General features: G+C 42.7%; 1 protein-coding gene across 2 annotated transcripts in view; it reads right to left on the bottom strand.

Moving 5' to 3' along the window:
• Positions 1 to 14,953, bottom strand: part of ARHGAP21 (Rho GTPase activating protein 21) — a 134,436-nt gene extending 119,483 nt beyond the window's left edge. Inside the window, exon 1 of one of the 2 annotated variants that reach the window (XR_013337173.1) lies at positions 14,576 to 14,953. Coding sequence is in view for 1 of the 2 variants with exons in the window: in XM_077772484.1 (XP_077628610.1) it covers positions 14,576 to 14,653 (78 nt within the window). In the remaining variant the exon portion in view is untranslated. The remainder of the gene's footprint in view (positions 1 to 14,575) is intronic. The other variant, XM_077772484.1, reaches the window with a different exon arrangement.
• Positions 14,954 to 17,676: the final 2,723 nt, after the last annotated feature.

Here is a 17,676-nt window from a genome sequence, read left to right as displayed (position 1 = left end):
CCTAATCTTGCTAGCATAGTATTCAATATTTCTCCAAGTACGATAGCTGAAAGTTGTTTTATAAAACTCTCTTATCAAATTGGATAAATTTCCTTATATTCCTGTTTTCTGAGAGATTTTATGATGAATGAGTATTAAATTTTGTCAGATGCTTTTTCCACATCTACTGAGATGATGATCATACAAACTTCCTCCTTAAATGTATTATGTTGTTGTCAAATATGTTAATTATTAACATGTTAAAATGACAAGCTTTCATTCCTGGGATAACTCTAATCATGACACGATTATCCTTTTCATATATTGGTAGTCAAACAAGTTGTTAACTTTGTTAAGAACTGTATCTACAGCCATAATGGTTATTGGTCTGAAATCCTTTCCTTATAATGTTCTTGTCCAGTTACTACCAGGCGTATGCTGAGCCTCATAAAAAGGAGATGGGAATGTTCCTCCACCTCGTTTTTTGCAGAGAATTGGTATGATTTCTCCTTAAACGTGATAGACTCTATCCATGCAGCCATCAGGATCTGGAGTCTTCTTTGTGGGGAAGTTTTTAATTATAAATTCAATTTCTTTAACAGTTATGGCACTAGTCAGATTGTTTAAATTTCTCCTGTGCCAGTTTTGTAACTTGTATCTCTCAAGGTGTGCTACCGTGATTTTATAATAAGAAATACATATTTGGTCTTCATCCCCATTCCTGGCACAGAGCTCCTAAAACCCTTGGAATTTCCTAAGTGGAGACAGCAACAATGCTGTCTTTTGTTGTGTTAATGAGGTGACTTTTGGACTGCACCTAAGAATAGGGGCTGGTTGCCAAGAGAACCAAGCCTGTGATTAGAGTTGTAACTTTCAGTCCCACCCCTCTGACCTCAGGGGAGGAGAGAGGCTGGAGTTCGAATCATTCCCCAATGGCGAATAATTTAATCAATTGTGCATATGTAACGGAGCTTCCATAAAAACCCAACAGGATGGGGTTTGAAAGCTTCCAGGTTGGTGAACATGTGAGGATCCGGGAAGAGTGGTGGGCCCGGAGAGGGCATGGAAACTCTGGACCCACACCCTTTCCCCAGACCTCACCCTCCGCATCTCCCCCATCTGGCTGTTCCTGAGTTATATTCTTTTATAATAAACCAGTGAGCTAGTCAGCAATATGTTCCTCTGGGTTCTGTGAGTCACTCTACCCAATTAATCGAACCCAAGGAGGGGATTGTTGGAACCTCTGATCTACAGCTAGTGAGTGGGTCAAGGCAACAACCTGGCAGCTGAAGGGTGAGGGGTCCTGTCTTACAGGAATGAGCCCTTAAACTGTGGGATCTGATGATCTGAGGCTATGATGTTATCTCCAGGTACACAGTGTCAGAACGGAGTAGAAGTGTAGGACACCCAGTTGGTGCTAGAGAATTGCTTGGGGGGGAACCCATGCCCCCCATATACACAAACAAATCTGAAAGGGTACCAGAATCCTTACACAGAATTTGTCCATTTCACCTAAACTGCCAAATTCACAGACATAGAGTTATTCATAATATTCCCTTTTTGTCTTTTTAATGTCTGCAGGCTCTGAATGATGTCCCCTCTTTTATTTCTGATATCAGTAGCTTCTGTTTTCCCTCTTAATCACACAAACTGATTTCTAAAGTCTGAAATCCTTTCCAGAGACTGACATAAAGTTGCTATTTGGTCTGCTGTCAATTCAAAGCCAACTAGAAAAGACATACAGTCAAAAATCTGCTAAACATTTCACCACAGTTTGGCAAAATCCAGTAGTATTCGCTTTATAGGCCATATGTTTTTGGTATCCTTATGCATCCTGAATACATATAAAAATTTCAGAGCCTTAAGCATCGGCCTTTTTCCTAGAGATCCCGGTTGATCCAAACACAATGTTTCAGTAACTAGTTCAAGGTAATAGTTAGATAAAAGATTATGATGATCAAATTAAAGGCAGCCAAGAGTGGTGACAGAAGCTAAGGATTAAACAGGGGAAAACGATTCCGCTTCCAAGTTCCTCTAAATTGAAGAGAATCTGCATTATCTCTTATCTAGGGCAGATGGAATTCTAGTAACCATAAACTATGATTATGATATGAAGTTCTGTCAATATCTTCAACTAGGGATTCTAGATTGATTCATACCACCCCCAGGAAGATTCCAATGATACCTAATCTCTCCCACTAACTCTATAGTGTAACTGTATCTACCAGTATGATTTTTAATTAACTGCAAATTTTGCAAAGGCATCATTGGTGCTTTAGGCAATCAAGAGTAGTGAGAGTCAGAAATGAAGGTAGCTAAAACATACACACACATACAAAACCCCCCACAAATATAAATTTTAAAATGGGCAAAGCACCTGAACACACATTTCTACAACAAAGACATACATATGGCCAATAAAAGGGTGCTCAACCTCACTAATCATCAAAGAAATGCAAACTAAAACCACCTCATCCTCTTAGAATGGCTATTGCTTAAAAAAAAAGAAGTGTGGGTGAAAATGTGGAGAAAAGAGAACTGCGGCACACTGTTGACGGGAATGTAAATTGGTACAGCCATTATATGGAGGTTCCTCAAAAAATTAAAACTAGAACAATCATATGATCCATCAATCCTACTTCTCATACATATCCAAAAGAATCAGGATCTTGAAGAGAATAATATTCAGCCTTAAAAAAAAAAAAAAAGAAATCCTGCCATTTGTGACAACATGAATGAACCTGAAATAAGCCAGTCACAGAGAGAAACATAAATACTGTATGATCTCCCTTATGTGTGGAATCTAAAATAGATTCACATGGTGAGGGGCTAGGGAGTAGGGGAAACGGAGAGCTGTTTGTCAAAGGGTACAAAGTTTCAGTTAGGCAAGTTTCTGGAGACCTACTATACAGCATAGTGCCTATAACTAACAATACTGTCAGTATCTGAGCTGTCAGCACAGAGCCCGACGCAAGGCTCAAACTCACAAACTGTGAGATCAATGACCTAAACCGAAGTAAGAGACTTAACCAACTGAGCCACCCAGGTGTCCCAGGTAGATCTTAATTTAACGGTTTTTACCACAAAAAAATAACCATAACAGTACTAATAGCAGTAACAATAATACAGAGGGCAAGAGGAAACTTTGGGAGGTGATGATTATGTTTACAGCCTTAATGGAGGTAATGGTTTCATGGTATATACTTATCCCCGAACTCACTGAGCTGTACACATTAAATATGTACAGCTTTTTACATAGCAATCATACCTCAATAAAGGGTTTTAAAAAACCAAGGCATTGGGGTACCTGGGTGACTCAGCTGATTAAGTGTCCCACTTGATTTCGGCTCAGATCAGGATTTCATGGTTTGTGAGTCCGAGCCCAGCATCAGGCTCAATGCTGGCAGTGCAGAGCCAGCTTGGGATTCTCTCTCTTCCGCTCTCTCTGCCCCTTCCCTGCTTGTGCTCGTGCTCTCTGTCTCTCTTGCTCTCAAAAAATAAATACACTTTAAAAAAATTTTTTAAGACCAAGGTATCATCAAATATTCAGAGCCCTAAAATATTTGGGTATCTAACAACTACTGTAACAGCAGGACCTTAGAAGAAGCGAGGCCTGGACCTCTGTTTAAACAGCTTTGCATCAAAGTCAACTAGAGAAGTTTGGATTTCCTATTAACTCTCAGAGACAGTCGTTACCTAGGGAAAGAAAGCAAAGGAAGTCCATTCACCACTGCTCTTCCTTCTTCTATTGTTATGTTCATACCTGCTTGTTGGTATCTTTTGGCAAACAGAGATTCAAGCATGGGGTCTAAAATAAACATCACTTCCTAGGAGACAAGAAATACATCACATTTTTGCCATCACATTCAAGGACATCAGTTTTCTCAAAGGCTTCTCTTAATCCTTTGAATTCAAATCATTCTCTTTTGAGATGCCTATCAACCTCCCTTATACCTTCTTCCTTTGTCTACTGGTCCCACTTGGCCAGATCCTCCTGGTCTGTGGCTTTGCTCCTTCTCCAACACCACTTTCAATGACTTCAAGAAATCCTGCTTCTTCTGCAGAACTAGCAATTGGACTCTATCACTCTTTTACATTGTATTTGCACTGTGATAACACAATGTGGATAACCAGGGCACCTCACAGTCCGTGAGATTAAAACCCAAAACTGATTCAATGGACAGACAGAATAGGGGCTGGTGTTAAAAGAGGAAGGGTAGGTAGGCGGAATTATTCTGTTAATAATTATTATTATTTTTGTTAGAATACTTTCAGAAACCCTTCAGGGTGTATACTTAGATAAAGAATACCATATATGTACATGAATGATATATATGAAAGAGCACATATATAGAGAGAATGAGAATATTCTTTTTTCGTTATAATTTTTCCTAGTCTTGATACAGACTTAATATGAACAAATGATTATAAGATGCACAGAAGAAATTATTTTAACAGCTACTTGCTCAAAGAAATTATACCCTTCTGTCAATGACATGAAACAAATTACTTTTATTTATTTTTTTTTAATTTTTTAATGTTTTTTATTTATTTCTGAGAGAGAGAGAGACAGCATGAGCAAGGGAGGGTCAGAGAGAGGGAGACACAGAATCTGAAGCAGCCTCCAGGCTCTGAGCTACCTGTCAGCACAGAGCCTGACCCAGGGCTCGAACCCAGGAACCGTGAGATCATGACCTGAGCGGAAGTCGGACACCTAACCGACTGAGCCACCCAGGGGTCCCACAAATTACTTTTATAATACAGCTAATGGTAGCAATAGCTTCAATATGACCAGAGTCAGAGTTCTATCAGTTTTAAAACGGTAACTTCTGATTAACGTATAACATACCCACAAAAGAGTAGGACATGTCTCACTGCTGAATTTTTTTTTTAATTTTTTAATGTTTTTGTTTATTTTTGGGAGATAGAGACAGCATGAGCAGGGGAGGGTCAGAGAAAGAGGGAGACACAGAATCTGAAGACAGGTTCCAGGCTTTGAGCTAGCTGTCAGCACAGAGCCTGACGCGGGGCTCGAACCCACCAACCGTGAGATCATGACCTGAGCCGAAGTTGGACACTTTACCGACTGAGCCACACAGGTGCTCCGAATTTTAAAGTACTCTTTTGACTTAAAGTTTATTTTATCTGAAAAGAATATTACTTTGGTATACTAATGACATGTAGAAATATATATGATTACAAATAGAAGAAAATATTTGTGATTTTTAATCTTGAAATGTTCACTGGTTTAGTCACTTAAATTCTGTCTCTGTATTTTTGCCTGTTCTCTTTATACTAATTTCAATTTGGTCAGAAAAAATCCAAAATCAGGGTACCATAAGATGTCAGACTTCAGAAGGGGCTATGAATGTCATTTAGGCGCGTTGTTCTCAAACTTGGAAGGTCACCAGGGTCCTTTTGTAAAGTTAAGGCTTTTCAGTCTCACTTCCAGGGATTCTAATTCATTAGCTTAATGGTGGGAAGAAGAATCTACAGTTTTATAAGTTGTCCAAGTGATTCTAATGATCACCCAGATTTGCCTCACTTAAATTCCTACCAAAGCAGGAATTCTGTTACTCCCCAAGTGAAGGTCATCCTGTTTGCAAAGAACACATTCAATTTCCATTATCTTCTATTAAAAAAAAAAATGTCTTCTGAATACTGAGCTGAATAAACTGCCTCATCTCTCTATCCACTGATCCTCGTTCTGCCCTTCATAGGCATACAAAAGAAATCTCTCTTTTCCATCTTACAATCATTGGAAATAACTTGGTACAGTGCTTTGTACATTTCCTTTCCTCCACTTACAAAATTGGTAAGATATATGTATGTGTGTGTCTAGGTATATGTCTGTCTATCTATTTAGAGACACACACACATCCATCTAAAGAGACACACATACACAGAAAGGGTGCTGACCCACATACATGTCAAAAACTGTGTAACTTTCAACTCCCCAGAACTTAGCTACTAATAGCCTCCTATTGACTGGAAGCCTTACTGATGACAGAAATAGTCAACTAACACATATTTTGTATATTATATGTATTATGTACTGTATTCTTATAATAAAATACGCTAGAGGGAAAAAATGCTATTAACAAAATCACAAGAAAGAAAAAATAGACTTAGAGTCAAAATTTTGTCTTTGTCAAAAAATATCCACATTTACACAGACCCACACAGTTCAAACGTGCATTGCTCAAGGGTCAACTGTATATATCTTCCCTATGGGCAGGGAAGGGTGTCAGTAATATATTATTAAATGGAAAAAAGTTAATTGAAAATATTTCCTAAAAGATTTAAAACAGAGATCTGATTTATACCGGGTGCCCAGAGCATTTCCTTCTCTTCACATTCACTAGGTAGGTACTATGTTTCCAGAAGCCAATATGCAGAACCCAGAGAAGAAAGTAGGTCTCTTTGACCAAGCTAACACAAATTTTTTTAAATACAGAATCTTTATTTATTAGCAAAATGCTGGGTATTGCCGATGTCTAGATATCTTGAGGTAAAAGAAAAATGACGCCTCTTAATCCCCAAGATCATAATAGCTAAGACATATCCAAAAGAAATGTAATCATTGGTCCTGCTTTCCATCTATTGGCATTTAAGGATACTCTCCACACTGTAAGGAAAGAGAAAACATGTTCCTAGTGATGTAAGTTCTGTCAAACTGTATTAAAGATGAATGCAGTGAATGAGAGCGTAGGTCAAGAGACTATGTCCTCCCTACGTTGTAAGAAGGAAAAAGAAGTTGCGGGATCGGAAGCAGGTAGCACTACCCATAACCATGCCAGATGTGGATCCAGAACAGAGATACGCAACAGGAGGGAAAGGCCATAAAAAAACCAATTCTGAATCCGAAACATGCCCAATATCAAATAAAAGACTTAACAGCAGCTAGTGTGACTGAGGAAAAGGAAACGCAGTCTTTCACTTGCCATCTTCTGATGGTAATCATTAGCTCTGGGCTGCCTAAAAACTTTCCCAAAAATAGATGAATATTCAGAAATATCCAATTTGGGTTCTAGATCTAGTCTCTTATTCACAAATCTACACAGCAGGATTCCTTGCATATTCATAGATAACCAGACAAAAAACCATTTCCATCACATTTAGTTTCTTTAACCTAAGCATGATGTATCCAGTTGTCTTTCAGATTATGTTAGAAGTTCAAGAGGCCATCTTCTGTATCCTATTATGTAATAAACTACTTGCACAATACTCGTATTTTTAATAAGACAATTTCAACTAAAAAAACTATTTTGGTGGAAGCGATCCAGAATCAAGCTTTTAAATGGAGATGTGCTCCTATCCCACACCAACGAACATACAGAAGGCTCCTAAGATTTAACATATTTAACTCTTTATTACCAATTGAAATTAGATAAATAATAGGACAATCTTTAAGCCCAATAACCTTTCATTTTCCTAATCTAATCACATCAACCATAAAGAAAAACAAGTGCCTACCATATGGTCTTTCTGTGATAGAAGATAGCTACATTCAATAACAGCATCTGTGCGTCTTCTGCAATGTGAGCATTGCTCATACTTAAATCACCATGTCGTTAAATATCAGAAGACGACAGGTCCCTTCACAAAGCAAAGAACAAAAGAAAGTGAGTATCACTTTCATACTAGATTATTTGAGCCAGTAAAAAGTACAGAAATGAAGAAAGGATCAGAGATTGTGTAATCAAGAAATAAGGACTTCATAAAATGTTTCGCTTGGAAGAAATGAATGCTAAGGAACACTAACAATGTGTGGAGAAATCTTCTTTTGACCGGGTATTCATTTGTTGATGGCCTGTAGCTAGCTAGTGATGCGTCCCACTCAATGGGGTCAAATCCAGACTTCTGCTGAGATGTCCGTCCATACCTGTTCTTGCTACTGCTGCCACCCTTAATTCTGACAGGCTTTGCCTTTAATCCCAACCTGCAGCATAAAGCTTTTGACATGCAATGGTATTCTGACAGCTAGACTCAAGTGTACAAAGGAACACGTATGTAAATACCAGTGTTAGATTACAAGGTCCTACGGCCAGCCTAGAATGAATCCTAGGCCTCTACTGACAAAAAAGACATGCTTTAAAAAAAATATACTTAAGTATTGTTTTGAGTAGTGTGGATCCTTTTCAAAAAGTATTTAAGTATCATCTTAAGCAGTCTCGGTTTCCTAGAAACCAGATTTTCACAAGACTAGTAACATATTGCCTATTTTTTAAAATCTGTAAATGGTGTCTTTTTATGATAGTTTTGGAATTAAGCAAAAAAGAGAAAATACAAAAATAGTATCATTCCAAATTATTATCATCTAGAACTAACAACGGCTAACATTCTGTCACAGTCAATGTTGTGATCAATTTTAACTTACAATGAAAAGTTTATGATATTAACAATATTTAGCAAAGGGCACTAATATATTGGCCATTCATTTTAAGAACAAAAAGATCACTAATACAGACATACTATCTTTTTATAGTTTCCCCGCCAGCCTGATTCCCCATCCACTGCTCTATTAATTACCATTATCTCACCTCGTAGTGCAAATTATTTCATTCATTTGTGCTACACACTGTCTGGGTTACTGTTACCTGGTTACCAGCTTCCCAAAGGGAAGAAAGACGCAAAGAAAAAAGGCACCAAACACGCGAACAGCGGTTAGTCCTAACGAAATGGAGGTCTCAAAGACAAAATCAACCACACGCTTCTGTATCATCTAAAGTCTGCATTCATATGTTATGTACCCATAGAGAAACTCAATAACACCCTGGAAGTTTTTAGTCTTGATTCACTTATTCATTCACTCATTGGAAAAAAAGAATACTTGTGGGCCTATGATGCGCAAGGCGTTAATTCTTCTAGGCACAGAAAATACAACGTCAACAAAACAAAGTGCACTGAACACATTCTAGATCTATGATCTGTCCAAATAAAAACGCAAAATCAGATGGATAAGCTGTGTCAGATGGAGATGAAGTGACAGGGGAGAAAAATACAGCAAGGAAGGGGGGCAGGTCGTGTCGTAGGAACAGGGGAGAGGCCTTCAACAAAACCTAGTGGGCAGCAAAGGCTTCCCTCAGGTGACTTCAAGGCACAAGCTGAAGAGGACAAGGAAACGAGCCGTGCAGAGGCCGGGCAGGGAGAGTGTCCCCGTGGCGGGCACTGCTAGTGGGAAGGCTCTGGGGAACGCCATGCCCAGGGAGCACACCCAAGAGTCCAGAATGGCGAGTACAGAGGGAGGAGACTGAGAGCAGCAGGAGGTCAGGTCAAGGAGGTGGGAGGGCGGACTGTGCCTGTAAGAACTTCAGCTTTTACCCCTGAGGGAAATGAGAGGCCATCAGAGGAATGTGAGCAGAGGAGTGACAGGCTCTGATTTACAGGAGGTCCGCTCTGGTTACTGTGTGGAGAACAGACTCCAGGCTGGCAAGTACTGAGGCTGAGAGACAGTCAACCCAATTTGCATGGTATGCATGAGGGAGATCAAAGATCACTCCAGAAGCCCCGAGCTGGAGCTGGAAGGCAGGGGTACTGGTGCTTGAGGGGAGAAGAAGACTTGGAAGGTGGGCACAGGTGGTTTTCTGTAGGCCTCTTTTTTTTTTTTTTNCATGAGCAGGGGAGTGTGAGAGTGAGAGGGAGACACAGAATCCGAAGCTGGCTCCAGGCTCTGAGCTAGCTGTCAGCACAGAGCCCAAGCGGGGCTCAAACCCACGAACCGTGAGATCATGACCTGAGCCGAAGTTGGAAGCTTAACCAACTGAGCCACCCAGGTGCCCGCGTATGCCTCTTTACTATCCACGTGGAGGCTGAGCGGGCGGGTGGATGCAGGAATCTGAACTCAAACAGGGGTGGACACACACACACACACACACACACACACACACACACTCATAGGTGTATATACTTGATATTTGAAACCAGAGTGCTAACCACTACACTGTGGAACTCCACTTGATATTTAAAATCATAAAACGGAGGTGCCTGAGTGACTCAGTCAGTTAAGCGTCTGACTCTTGGTTTTGGCTCAGGTCATGATCTCACAGTTTGGTGGGTTCGAGTCCCAGATACTGATAGCACAGAGCCTGGCTTAGGATTCTCTCTCCCTCTCTCTGTGCCCCTCCCCCACTTGCGCTATCTCTGTCTCTCTCAAAATAAATATATAAACTTTAAAAAAAAAAAAACCCTTTTTAAACAAATAAATAAATAAATAAAATTGAGCACGGAAAGAAGAAAAGAAGGTCCAACTGAGCCCTGCTATATATGAAGATTTAGCAGGCCAGAATGTTGAGGAAACTTCAGGGACTGAGAAGGAGGGATCGATCAAGACAGTACAGTGTATCGGAATCTAAGTGAACTCTGAATAACAATTAAAGCCTTTCCTATGTAGGCACTCGTTCATTCACCAATATTTATTAAACACCTACTATGACAGACAAAGTAGAAACAAACATGGCACCTGATCCTATGGGGGTTGCAGTGAAGGGGGAATATAGAAAAAGAAACGTGTGAACGCTATTACTGAGAAAGTACAGGGTATTTGGGGGATAACCCACCAGGGGCCACTAATCTAGTCTCGGAGGTCAAGAAAAGCTTTCCTGAGGAAGTGATGTTGAAGGAAAGACCAGAATGATGAGTCAAAATCAGGCACGGAGGGGTGGCTGGAGGGAAGGGTGAAAGAAAACAGCATTTGTGAGGGCCCGAGGCGGAAACATGTGACGCCCCGGCGGCCCTGACAGCAGTTCAGGACTGGAAGCGTGGGAAGCGGTGACACATAACAGGAGAAGGGCAGGCCAGGTGCCTTTCTTCCGAAGGCAATGGGAGGCCAGAGAACTGTTTTCCACAGGGGAACGTGGAGGCCGGGCACTCTGACCCCTGCACGGGCAGAGCGTTGGCTGGTGACAGGGCTGGGCAACTGGGGGAGGAGTTGGGACGGGAGATGCCGCTGACCCGAGCTCAGGTAGCGGCGGTGGGATTTGGAATGCAGACAGGACTTGGGATGGGAGGAACGTGGAGAGAGAGGGGTCAAGGGTGACAACCTGGGTTTTGATGGGGACAGATAAAGAGGTGGCGGTGGCGGTGCTACTCACGGAAAAAAGGAACTCAGCAAGAGGAGTCCAATTTGTTAAGTCTGAAATGCCTTTGGGCATTTTTGTAGGGAAAAAAAAAACTGTTTGGTAAATAGGCAAAAGGCTCCACTGGTCTGAAGAGCAACTATAAAACCTGGGATTGAGCTATAAATTTAGAATCAGCAGCATGCAGATTAAAGCCATGGGAGAGTGTAAAACGAAACCCAGGGAGAAAAGAGAAGAGTAGAGGAATGGCAAGAGTCTGGCTCGAGGTAGAGCCAACATGAAAGGGGCAGTGGAGGAAGAAGAACCCGAGGGAGGGCGGAAGGGGGAGAGAGAGAGAACAGGATAGCGCTTGCGAAGCAACAAGGGGGTCTGGGATCAGAGCAAAGTGCCCAGATATTCCAGAAAGAAGAGCAAAAGGAGTTCACACACAGGAAAATGCCTTCCTGTATTATTTACACTCTTCCAAAATCAACCCACAATGGACTTTCATCCGCTATGGTACATTGTAGTCATAGGATAATCTTAGCCTGGATGAAGAGGTCCGCCATAAGATCAAAGAAATTAATTAGCATTCGTAAATAAGTCTGTCTTGACAACAGACAGTGAAAGTGCTAAAAATTCTATTACTGGGCAATACGAGGGCCTACAAAAAGCGACAAAAAGCGAAATAAATAACAGAAATAGGAGAAATAACCTGGCCTAAAAAGCTGAGGGAAAAGTTTTCATCTTTGGTTAAAAAAAAACAACAAAAATCAAGTTGAACCTTCAAGGATGAGCTCTAGAGGATATGAAAGAGGTGATCAGATCACAGGGCCTAAACTAAGTGATTCTATAAGCAAAGCTCCTCAAGGCTGGTTGTCGGAACACTTCACAGATCAGGCTGTACACACACACACACACACACACACACACACACACACACACACACACTTAGCCAGCCAGAGTGTAGAAAACCATGTTTTCAGACATGTAAAGTATATAATTCTGTATGAATTGAACTGTGCCATCCTTACGTTCCAATCCCCAAATACATTCTACTGAATTGTCACAATTCATTATTTGAAGAGGACTGTCTATTATTTGTTTGGTTTTTAACCTTCCAATATATTCTTGGGGGAGGGGGTGTTTACATTTATTCCTGTATCAACACAATTAGATTCTAATACAGATGAACGAGAAGTTTCTGAATGTTTTCCAACAAAGCAACAGACCTGATCCATAAAAAGTGGAGTTAGCTAATTAGATAAATCCTGAATCAGAGATTTCTATTAATTCACTGCATCAATTTCTTCTGTCCTGCACAGTTAAGTTTCTTGGCTGATTAACAGCATTAATATTAAGACACAAATGCTCATCTCTTTGTTAGATAAAAATACGTATCAATCTACTATTCAAATGCACATTTAGGAACACAGCTACCGGTTTCTAGAATCTTTTAAAGAATGACAATACTACTTTAGAATGTAATACTTCTAATAAAATTAAACACAAAAATTAATTGCAGTGTTCAAAGACTTAAATATCTATCAACCCAAACCATTCCAGGGGCAAGCCTCTTTTTATTACTAATAAATATTCACAAGGTTTCACAGGCTTCAGAAGTATCAATGAGAGCTAAATACACGACAATGAAACAGGCAATAATTACTCCTTACCCTGAGATTTTAAAATGTTGTCTGACGGCACATAGCCTCTTTCTTTCTATTTCTGCATAGAACGTAAGCTATCTACCTATTCTTTAAAAACCCAAGCAATGTTATAGCTTCATACCAAACTCAAGTTGTATGTATAATCCTTAAATGAGCAAAATACGGGCAATATAATGGTTTCTTGTTCCCCAAACTAGAAATAATGTGGCCATGCCAGCAGTAAAATCCAAATGAAAACAAATTTCACAGCCCTTAAAAAAAAAAAAACTTAACTGTCAGTGTTAATATAATCCCAGTTTGCAACTGGAAACATTGCTTTGTAGCCAAGGACAAGATGTGTCTATTATAAATTCTTGGTTTCAGGACATCCCTTAAATGACCCCCCAAAAAAACCCCCCAAAAAACCCATATAACATTAGTTTTTGCAAATATAATGCCAATAGCATGCTAATTAAAGTATTCACAAGACAATGACAAATAAGGCTCTGGGACCACAGTACATATTATTATGTAACTACAATACACATTAAGCAATCGCCAAGTTGTAGGTAGGCCTCCCAAAAGGAGTTATTATGGTTTACCATGATCAGAGGATTGTGGTGTTATACTTAATCACATTTTACCTGCAAGCAGGTGTTTACAGGTGTCAAAAAGTAAAACACTTGTTCTAACTGTAAACCTATGGTTCTAATAGCATGTACAGTAACGGTATACTGTACCTACCTCCCTGTATTTTCTACATAGACTCTCTAATCCAATATGAAGTAAGACACACGAAGCAAGTTTTTCTACATGCTTTAAAAACAAAAATTTAACCTGATTCATTTTTACTAAAATGCCGAAACTCACGCCCTCAGAAGTAGACCTGGTGGCCCATAAAGTTAAAATGTAACACTTCTGGGCACAAAAGACATGAGAGTATAGGCTCTTTGGGGGATGTTACTGTTATCTATCCAATCTGTCAATAAAAATAACAGAGCCGCTAGAACTGGCTCAAAAGTTTAAAGGATAACAATATTCAGTACATTTAGCAAGCAAATTACAGAAATCCCCAACGATGAAGTAAACGCAATATAGTCACTACAGAATTCCAAATATGAAGAGGAAAAAAAAAGAATAGGAGAGGCCACGAGGCACACGGGTGTCATAAATCAATGGATTTTCTGATTTCCTGCCTACTCAAAAAAATTTCAGGAAGCCTGGCATAGAATCTTCCGAGCCCTCCCAAAGATGATGGGCTAAGGCCAATGNCTGAACTTCTGAGCAGGGAAAGGCAGGGCATAAATAAAAGAACAGCAAAGGCAGATTTTTCAGGCAGTTGGAATTACAACTCTATAAATCTTTTTCGTTTTTTTCCAAGGCCATGCTTAAACTGTCCATGGGAAAAGACTTGCTTTCCTACCGGAGGCAGAGACCCACACCAACCGCAAGCCAGAACACCCATCAAAGCCAGAGTGGGACTAAGTCCCCGGCGCAATACCAGCTGCCCTCTCTCCACCTCCGAGAGCCAATCTTGGATACAGACACACAAAAATGCACCAAGGCACCCCATCAGCAGCCCAACTCCAAAACTCCTGGCCGACGGGGACTGAAGGAAAAAGAGCCACTTGGAAATATTCCCGGCCACCTGCAGTGGGAGCAGCCCCAGCTCTGAGGTGACAGCGCATGATGGGGCATTGCAAAGTGAGGAAACCCTTCTCGCAGAAGAATCACTGAAGTTCCTGGAAACAAAAATGGGGAAGGCTGCACCGCCCAAAGGTCAAGCCCGGGCATTCCCACAAACCGGTCCAGAAGGACCCAGAGCCTCTCCTGCCCCCACCGGCAGGGCACCCTGCAGCCAGGGGCCCAACACGCCGTCTCTGCGCTTACCTCACAGGTGGGGGACCCACAGGCCTTGAGCTTGTCACCATCTCCCTCCGGTAGCCCAGTCCGACGTGTGGCCATCATTTCATTTCAAACGACAAAGAAGGGACCGACCCTTTGGAGTCCACATTGGGGGGAGGAATGCTACCACACACCAGAAAGGGAAGAATTCCACACCGGGCTCCCAGGAGGTGCGGGACTGGTGAAACAAGTAATGTGCCAGGGAATGAAATGTTTTTACGAAGCGCCTTCCAAACGCCCTGATGATTTCTGCGGACTTCAACTGACTTCACCGTCTTCGTCCATTTCTCGAGACTTAAAAAAAAAAAAAAACAAAAAAAACCAAAGAAGATGGGTCTTCTCGGCAGCTAATGAGGCCAAGTGCAGCAGGCGGTCCCCCTCCTCCTCCTCCTCCTCCTCCTCCTCCTCGGCGCGACTCCGAGACCAAGAAGAATCCGAGTGGGTCGCGAAGGCTGGAGCGTCAGCTTCCAGAGAGATCTCTCCTAGAACGGAATGGTTACAAGGGCATGAACTTTCTCCAGACGCTGACCTTAGCCTTGCCACATGTCTACACCAAGTTCGCCTTTCCGACACTTGGCAAGATTATTCGGGCCACGCTGATGAACCTCACGCACGAAAGAGGAAAGAATCCTCCCAAGAGAGAATTTTCCTGATTTCCTATAAACCAGGAAAAAAAAAAGAGGGGGTGGGGGGAGAGGGAGAGAGACGGACGCATCAGAACTGCACGGTGCTAGCGTCAAACACGCCTGCTTGGTGTGCAGCCTTCAAGAAAGAATTTCCCTTTTCTCCCAAGTGCATTTTCATCAGTGTCTTTTCTGGGCAGAGGAGAGAGAGTCTACGCTCTTTGGCATCACCCAGACACTTGGGCCCAGCGGAAGTTTTCTCCCCGCGAGATGAAAATGGAATTCTACTTTTCAAAAACGCTGCTCGCTCCCCACCACCACCACCCCCCACCCCCCAAAATAAAAACAAAAAGCCAGCCTCGNCGTATGTCTCGCTTCTTCCTCCCTGGATCCACCTCCTCCCACTCCACCTCCTTCCCCTCCCCTCCCCAGGGGAGGCTCTGAGGCTGAATATTTTCTGTCTTGAATAATACGGTCCCGGGAACCGACGCTGGAGAAGGGGGATTAGCCGGGGCAGGGGGTACTTACGCCAACCCCCTCCCAAGGCGTCTCCGACCTGCAAGCCCTCACTGTCCCCCCGCCCCAGCACCCCTCCCAGAAGCCGGGCTCACTACAAAACCCCCCCGGCCTTCTCCAGTCTCCCGAGCGCAGAGCGGGAGAGGCCAGGAGCCGAGGTTTCTACTGGGGAAGACTCGGGGCTTGGCGTCAGGGGCGGAGAGGGGGACAATTCTATGGCTGGATTCGCGAATGTGAGGGGTTACAGGTCCCACCCAGACTGCAGAGACCATATCTTGGCGAATTTTTGCTCCCCCCCACCTTTTTTCCTTTTGCTACGGGAGGGGAAAGAAGCAGAGATGCGACGTGTGACTTGAAGATAATACGGGAGTGTCCTTTTCACGCCCAACAGCGGAATAGCTTCTCCTGTTGGGGGAAGGGGGTCGCAGCGAGGCGTGATTCATTCAATTATTTTTCCCTTCTTAAATCTGCGGACGGCTGAACGGAGCCGGCGCGGCTAGCGGAACTGAGGGAGAGGTGGCTGCGCCGCTCCACTCTACAGGTCAGAGCCGCTCCGGGGACAGAGCCCCGCCGCCGCCCCTCCCCACCCAGTTCCGGGGCCTGCCTCAGACCGCGGGCGGCGGGCTCCGCCCCACCGCGCCTCACAACATCTCCCGCTGCAAATGGCCCAATCGGGAGACGCGGCGAGAGAAGAAGAGCCAATCAGGCGCTGCTGACTCAGGCTTCCCTCCACCCTTGGCCCCTCCCCCGGTAGGAAAAGCCACCGCCCCTCTGTCTCCGCTTCCCACCCCCGTAGCCCCCGGGGAGGTGGCTCACCCGCTCCGGTCCTCGTCGGGCTGGAGTGGGGCAGCCCGCTGAGGTGGCGGCGTTTGTCACCTTGTCACCCTCATCCTCACCCCCTCCCAGACACACCCTGCTCCCTTTCCCAGTCCTCCTGTAGGTGCTGTTGAGGGTCATTTGGATCCTCACTCCGGCGGGGGACCACCAGCTATTGTGTCTGATCAGCTGCCACCATCATCCTGAGGGAAAAAAAAGGAACAAAACCAAGAAGCTATGGGATCTGCTTCCCTTTTCCTTCTCTTTCTTAACCGCACTATCCCCTGAGATTTTTAAGACCTCTCCCCCATTCCCTGCTCCCTGCCGACCGCCTTTGGTCCTGTTTCTTGATTGAGGCGGGGCCGGGGACACCATTCCCTGGAGCCCGAATACCTGTGTCTCAGTGTTTAATATTCCTCAGGGTGGAAGGTGCCAAACATTTAGAATATACAACCAAATCCTCAGCCTCAATTAGAGGAAAGGCTTTGACTGGATCATCTTTATATGGCCGTGAAATTTGCATGTTCGTGACAGCCCCCTGACAAAACTAGTCAGCCAATAACAAAGGGGAAAAAAAAAAAGAATAAAATAGAGGGAATGCCTGCCAGTCATTTGGTAATTTACTGAATAGCCTACTGGGCTATAGCAGTATCCAGTTCTAGATACTGTTGAGTAAATTAACAAGAAGTGAATAGAAATGCAGGGTTCAAGTAGCGTACCTCTAGTGGGCTTATAGAATATGTCCAGAAAGGGAAAACAATTTCAAGCACAAAATAGCTCTTTTCAAATGCAAATGAGCATGCATGGAGTACTTCACCACTGAGGACATCTAGGGTTAAGATTTTTGCAATGGAAATTTTTATAAATGTTGATTTTTAAAAAGATTTTCAGTTTGGTACAGGAGAGTAAATATTGGCCATGGAAGGAGCATGAAAAAGAGGTTAACACATTTTAGGAAGTGTAGGAAAATAACACAACCTAGAAAGACATTTCTGTAAGATGTGAATGGAAGCAGTCAAGATTACAGTCTTACTCCATCATTTACCTTGTGACTTAAGGCAAATTATTACTTATGTGTCCAAGTACTAGAGCTATCAGTAATAAGAGTGGCTGCCATCTATAAAGCACTCC

The sequence above is a fragment of the Crocuta crocuta genome, unplaced genomic scaffold (genome assembly GCF_008692635.1).
Source record: "Crocuta crocuta isolate KB4526 unplaced genomic scaffold, BGI_CrCroc_1.0 scaffold96, whole genome shotgun sequence".
Taxonomy (NCBI): Eukaryota; Metazoa; Chordata; class Mammalia; order Carnivora; family Hyaenidae; genus Crocuta; species Crocuta crocuta.
This window is presented reverse-complemented; position numbering and strand designations above follow the sequence as displayed.